A 7500-nucleotide genomic window follows, 5' to 3' on the forward strand; every position below is an offset into this window, starting at 1 on the left:
GACGTGGTTGTCCAGGCATTTAGCGCTGGTGTAGGTGCAGGGGGTGGTGTGTGTGTGTGTGTGTGTGTGTGTGTGTGTACCAGAAAAAGGACGGTTGTCCAGGCATTAGCGCTGGTGTAGGTGAAGGTGTGTGTGTGTGTGTGTGTGTGCGTAACCCGTAGCGTTGACGGCTGTCCAGGCATTTAGCTATGTAGGCAGGGTGGTGTGTGTGCGTGTGTGTGTACCGTAGTGCTGATGCGGTTGTCCAGGCATTTAGCTGGTGTAGGTGCAGGGGTGGTGTGTGTGTGTGTGTGTGTGTGTGTGTGCAAATCTGTAGTGCTGACGGGTTGTCCAGGCATTTAAGCTAGGTGTAGGTGCAAGGGGTGGTATTGTGTGTGTGTGTGTGTAATAATATACCTATGAGTCGCGTTAGCGTAGTTGCACCCAGGCATTTTAGCGCTAGTGTAAAATTCACAGAAATTGGTGTGTGTGTGTGTGTAATGTGTGTGTGTACCCTGCTTAGTCGCGTTAGCGTGGTTGTGTCAGTTGGCATTTATAGCTGGTGTAGGTGCAGGGGTGGTGTGTGTGTGTGTGTGTGTGTGTACCTGTAGTGCGTTGACGTGGTTGTCCAGGCATTTAGCGCTGGTGTAGGTGCAGGGGTGGTGTGTGTGTGTGTGTGTGTGTGTGTGTGTGTGTGTGTGTGTGTGTGTGTGTGTGTGTGTCCACCTGTAGTCGCGTTGGCGTGGTTGTCCAGGTTTAAGCTAGTGTAGAGTGCAGGAAATTGGTGTGTGTGTGTGTGTGTGTGTGTGTGTGTGTACCTGTAGTGCGTTGGCAGTAGGTTGTCCAGGCATTTAGCGCTGGTGTAGGTGCAGGGGTGGTGTGTGTGTGTGTGTGTGTGTGTGTGTGTGTGTGTGTGTACCTGTAGTGCGTTGACGTGGTTGTCCAGGCATTTAGCGCTGGTGTAGGTGCAGGGGGTGGTGTGTGTGTGTGTGTGTGTGTGTGTACCTGTAGTGCGTTGGCGGGTTGTCAAACATTCGCATTTAGGGACTGGTGTAGGTGCATGGGTGTGTGTGTGTGTGTGTTTGTGGCTGTGTGTGTGTGTTAAACGTGTGTGTTTACGCTTCTTAGTGTAGGTGCAAGTGACCTGTAGTCGGGTTTGTCCAGGCATTTTAGTGTAAGAGTGCAGGGAGTGGCTGGTGTAGTGTGTGTGTGTGTGTGTACCTGTAGTGCGCGTTAGCGTAGTTGTCAAGTTGTGTATATGGGAGATGTGAAATTAATATTAATAATATGTGTATGTGTGTGTAATGTGTGTGTGTGTATTAATAATGTACCTGTAGTCACGTTAAGGACGGATTTATCCAGGCATTCGCGCTAGCTTAGTGAGTGTGTGTGTGTGTGTGTGTGTGTGTGTGTGTACCTGTAATACTGACGCGGGTTGTTTAAGGCATTTAGAGTGCAGGGAGTGTAGGTGCAGGGGGTGGTGAGCCTGTATGACGTTAGCGTAGTTGCAGAGCATTTAAGCGCTGGGTAAAATTACAGCACCATGCATGGTTCTCATGATCCCGATCCACACAGGGATCTGCGGAACACACACACACGCTTGACCGCAGCGGGATCATGACGGGTTCTGCCACCACACACTGGCACACACCACACCACACACGCCACACCACCACACACACGATATGCACGCAATGCACACACACACACGTGCCGACGTACGCCACACCACCCACACACACACACACACACACGCGTACGTAGCGTAGCGACGCGTGCGCGACGCGTAGCGACGCACGCGATATGCACGCGTACCACACACACACACACACACGTATATGCACGCGCGACACACACACACACACACACACACACACACACACACACGTACACGTACGCATCGCACGCACACACACACACACACACACACACACACACATGCACGCTGGACGCCGTCACTGAGCACCATCTCCCTATGATGCCATATACACAACATATCTGTAAACACACACAGGCTTACTGAGTAGTGTTGTGGGGCATGATGGGAGTTGAAATCAAACTGAACTTGCTGAGCAGGTCAGTGTGGTGGGGGCTGATGGGAGTTGTAGTTTACTGACCTTGCTGAGCAGGGTGGTGCGCTGCTCGGCCTGCTTGGTGAGGAGTGTGTGGAGGTGCTGTGTGTCGGCCAGGCCGTCGGTCAGCAGTTGGGCCTCTTGGGGGCGCTCTTCACTCAGGTCCTGGATGTCCACCTCTAGACACGCCACACGCGAATGCCACACGTCCAGCTCGTCCCATACAATCTGGTACACACACACACACACACACATACAAGCACACACACACACAAGCACACACACACACACAGGCATGGACACACAAACACATGGATATGCACACAAACATAAGAGTTTTAGTTCTGATTTGGCGTGGGTGTGAGTGTTGGTGATGGCACACACACACACACATTTACACACACACACACACACACACACACACGCTCTGGTCTCACCTTCTGCGTGGCCTCTGCCTCGGTGATGGAGGCGCTGCGTTGTTTCAGGCGGCTCTGCACTGACCCCAGACCAGCTCTGATCTCCGCCACTCTGGCGCCCAGCCGGTGCAGCGGGCCACTCTTCTCCACCATGTCCAGCACCTGCAGCACATGACACAGGGGTAAACATCAACATCAACATAAACACCATGTCCAGCACCTGCAGCACATGACACAGGGGTAAACATCAACATCAACATCAACATAAACACCATGTCCAGCACCTGCAGCACAGCACACAGGGGTAAACATCAACATAAACATGAACATAAACACCATGTCCAGCACCTGGGGTATTCCATCGACCTGCAAGCTAAAGGCCAAACTGGCTTATTTTGATAAGTCTAAGCTAATTTTAGTGAGAAGTCCGTTCCATTAATGAGGTTAACGAGGAATCCAAGCTTGGTAACCATGGCAATTTATGCCACAAGAACTAACCCCGCTCCGTAGCAGGTTACTTTCAAGCTAAATTAAGCTGTGTTGCAAAAAAAACCAATCAGTCGGAAAAACGAGTCCAAAAAGATGGTTCGTCAACCTTGTATATAAGCCACCTGTAGCCTACAACTTCAAAAAAATAAGTAGGCCTATAGAAATGTTTTTCCGACAATTACCAAGCATGGATTTACACATTCACTACCTCAAAAGAATGTATGAAGATTATCACGATTAAACATGTTTTAACTTCGTGGTGGTTTCTAGGAATCGCGGTACTCTGCGCGGGCACTTACGCCTCGTGGTGTAGCGGCAGCTTGAGATGGTATAGGGAAAGGGAATTACATTCTTGCCTGTTAAGCAGGTTTGCTTCCCATCACAGTATTAAGGCTACATTGTTTATCACCTTGATGATGGCATTTTAGTTATAATATTTGATGAAAGACATATGTCTACTACTGATAAAGGGTCATGCACATTTGGTAGGCTGTTCAGTGACATATTATAATATCTGATGCAAGCCAAAGGATAAAATTCTCAGTTGTCAAATCAACTGTGTGCCACAGATCAAAACTAGGCATAAATTGAATGGAAAGCCATTGCATTTCAGATCATTTATTTCAAACACTTTGGGACTTTATGGGGAGACAATAGGCTATTATGTTTGATACTAATTTATTTAATGACCACCTACACCTAGACAATAATTTGAGTGAACTCTTTTAATATAGAACGTAGGCTATGATAGTTTTGAATATATGGCAAAGCTGTTTTTTCAGTTTATACTATTTATTCATTCACTGTTTTGTTCAAGCATATAGACTGTAGGCTATAGTCTATGTGTTCAGAGTGAAGCCAATCAAACTCAGAATTGATTTCAAACCATTAGCATTGTTGTTTTTTTTTAAATGTCTGCTTTCATTATTCTCCAATTTCTGTAGGCAATCTATTTTTTCTCTTGATGTTAAATTTGATGACTTTCGATGAAAATCCTGTAGATGGCTTTGCCTATCGAACAGAAATCATCTATTATGTAATTTTACGACATATATCGTCTTTCGTCAATCTACTGTTTTGGTCTACTTTTCTACCTCGTGCACGAGCAGAGATGAAGCTGAACTAAACCTCACTTGCAGCACAGGACACAGGGGTAAATATAAACATAAACATAAACATAAACACTCCTGTACAGCACCTGCCACAGGACTAGGGAAACCCTGGGACATAAACATAAACATAAACATAAACACCATCTCCTCCACCTGCAGCACAGGAAGAGGAACTCATCAAATCACTTTATTTATAAACAACAGGAGCTGACTCAAAGTGCTCCACAGGTAAGGTAAGGCAGAGAGGTAACTTTCCCCACCCCATAAAGGACAAGGAGCCAGTTACAAGGGTGGAGAGGAGGGGAGAGTGGAGAGGAGAGGAGAGGAGGGGAGGGTGGAGAGGAGAGGAGGGGAGAGGAGAAGAGGGTGGAGAAGAGGGTGGAGAGGAGAGGAGAGGAGAGGAGGAGAGGAGGAGGAGGGTGGAGGAGGAGAGAGGAGGGTGGAGAGGAAGAGAGGAGAGGAGGAGGGAAGGTGGAGAGAGGAGAGGAGGAGAGAAGAGGAGGAAGGAGGGTGGAAGGAGAGGAGGTGGAGAGGTGGAGAGGAAGAGGAAGGAGGGAAGGGAGGAGAGAAAGGAAGGGTGAGGGAGGTGGAGGGGAGGAGAGGGAAGACAAATAGATGAAAAGATGAAGCCGATCTGATGAAGCCGATCCGAATAGGGCAGTGGTTCTCAACCTTTTGAGCAAACGCTCTGACCTTACTTTTGATCCTCTGGCGCCTGGTCGTAATAATTAAAAAAAATTCTTCTGAATTACAAGAAAATCAGCAGAAACAGATACCCTCTACAGTGCCCTCTGCTGGTTAAACAAGGGAACCCCTCTGCTGGTGATCTCTGGGTACTACAGTCTGGTTATACAGGGAGCCCTACCTGCTCCTCCACTTCCTGCAGCGAGCTGGAGACTTCCTGTAGCGGGCCCTCTATCTCCACGGGAACCAGCGTGTACATGTCGGAGTACTTCATCCGCAGGGACTCCATGATGCGCTGGAGCACAGCCTTCTGGGTACACAGCTCCGAGTGCACCTCCTACACAGACAGAGGAGAGAGGGAGAGAGAGAAGGAGAGTGAGAGAGAGAGAGAGAAGGAGATGGAGAGAGAGAGAGAGAAGGAGAGTGAGAGAGAGAGAGAAGGAGATGGAGAGAGAGAGGAGAGAAGCAGATGGAAAGAGAGGAGAGTGAGGAGAGAGAGAGAGAGTGAGAGAGAGAAGGAAAGAAGGAGAGAGGAGAGTGAGGAGAGAGAGAGAGAGTGAGAGAGAGAAGGAAAGAAGGAGAGAGGAGAGGTTTAACATTATTTTATTACACCACTGCAAACATATACAATCTCAAACTGCCAATCAAAACAGCCATCACATACAAATCCAAACACATCATCTCCTATCTGCCCTGACCCATTTAACATTCTACAACCCCTCTCCTATCTGCCCTGACCTCATTGAGTGCCAAAAACGTAATTACGTTTTTTGGCTTTTTTTTAATTACTAAACTAGACACTCTAACACACCTTATATGTGATTTTGGGAACTCTGTGATGAATGGAAATGAAAATATATGACGATCGTGAAACCTCATGGCTTGCCTATCAATCTGGACATTTTATCTGGACATTTTATCTGGACATTTTATCATAACTTCGGTTGCGCTTTGGGTCGAATCGGTGACGCATACGTCAGGTCAAAACCAGGCCATTTTCATTAGTCTATCACTAGGTGGCAGTCTCGCCAGGTCTCGGCTGATCACTTCCGGGAAAGTTTACAGGCAACACTTGTACACATATTTCATGAAAGACGTTATATCTCTCCATTTCTGGAAAAAAACAGCGATTTTGATGAAAACCAGCCACTGTTTAGCTTGGGATTCTCTCAGGAACAGAGGCTGTAGAAATACACACGTTTGCACCCAATGAGAGCTTAGATCTCACCTTTTAATCGAGCCATTGTATAATGTTCATAGCTATAACACAGAATATGCTGTGGCTGTACAGAAATCATCAACAATGGTCTAGATTGCTGGCACTCTAGGACAAAGCTCCCGAAAACAGCTTGGCATTCAATGAGTTAACATTCTACAACCCCTCTCCTATCTGCCCTGACCCTTTTAACTGAATTTATCATCATCTCCAGCATCACAAACCACTGTCACGCACTGCCTACACCACTCTCACACACCACTCTTACACACACACTACTCACTCACACACTACTCGAACACACTCACTCACTCACTCACTGAACTTCTCAGCTCATTCATTCTTCATTTTAACCACTTGTTAGCCATTTATCCATCCACCTACACATCCATCCATCCACCCTTCCATCCACCTACACATCCATCCATCCATCTACTGCATCCATCCATCCATCTAGAGGTATAAATGAAATTATGCTCTTTTGATCCGATGAGAAATTTGGTCTCTGCATTTATTCCAGTTGTTGAATCCAGTGATTTTGCATGCACACAGTGTGAACACACAGTGAGGTGAAGCACACACTAATCCCGGAGCAGTGAGCTGCCTGCTACAACAGCAGCGCTCAGGGAGCAGTGAGGGGTTAGGTGCCTTGCTCAAGGGCACTTCAGCCGTGCCTACTGGTCGGGAACCCTCCGGTTACAAGTCTGAAGTGCTAACCAGTAGGCCACGGCTGCCCCCACATCCATCCATCCATCCATCCTCCATCCCTCCCTCCCTCCATGTGTAATGAGTCATATACATATCTGGGTGTCATGACAGATTCAGCAAAATTCAGCAAAATTCAGCAAAATTCAACAGTGTGTTTATTTTCTCTGTAGATTGAGATCCTTTGGAGCTAGTAGCAAAATCGTTTCTTTGTTTTTCACATCAGTTATTAAGAGTATCATGCTCTATTGTAGCACATATTGGTTGGGAAGCCTATCAGTTAAAAATAAAACAAAGCTATATGATCAAATAAAAATGTGTTCAAAGATTATAGGACGATCTGTAACACTCTCCTTTCAGAAAGCTCACAATAACAGTATGCTCAGATGACTCCTCACATTATTGCACAGAGAATATCAGCTTTTGCCTTCAGAGAGACACTTTAGAGCTCATTCTTTCAATCACAACACACTCTTTCATACATCAAACTATCCTATTGTTAAACCAACTACATTAAAACCAGTGCAATATTTATTTAGGGTTACAAGTCTCCATGATCTTGTGTTTGTCATTTGTGGTGATGTTTCATGTATGTCCATTGGTGTTATACATCGTACATGCTTGTCTATGTCCTCTTCCTTATTTGAGCTACCCAGGGATACCAAAAGAATTTTAGCCCTGACTGACAGTAAAGTTGTATGGTATGGTATGGTATCATATTGTATCATATTGTATGGTATTGTATTGTATCATATCGTATTATATGGTATGGTATGGTATGATATGGTATGGTATCGCACCGTATCGTATGATATGGTACGGTATTG

The 7500-nt window shown here is 46.3% G+C and overlaps 1 protein-coding gene across 1 annotated transcript in view; it reads right to left on the bottom strand.

Annotated features, from left to right (window-relative positions):
• The window catches only part of LOC125300150 (nesprin-2-like), a 196189-nt gene that overhangs the window by 116283 nt on the left and 72406 nt on the right, over positions 1-7500 (bottom strand). Inside the window, 5 exon segments of the mRNA XM_048251794.1 lie at positions 1-72; positions 1578-1619; positions 2097-2279; positions 2489-2629; positions 4934-5089. The exon segment at positions 1-72 is cut by the window's left edge and continues 198 nt beyond it. Of these exon segments, the coding sequence (XP_048107751.1) occupies positions 1-72; positions 1578-1619; positions 2097-2279; positions 2489-2629; positions 4934-5089 (594 nt within the window).

Source organism: Alosa alosa, chromosome 1, assembly GCF_017589495.1.
Source record: "Alosa alosa isolate M-15738 ecotype Scorff River chromosome 1, AALO_Geno_1.1, whole genome shotgun sequence".
NCBI classification, from domain to species: Eukaryota; Metazoa; Chordata; class Actinopteri; order Clupeiformes; family Clupeidae; genus Alosa; species Alosa alosa.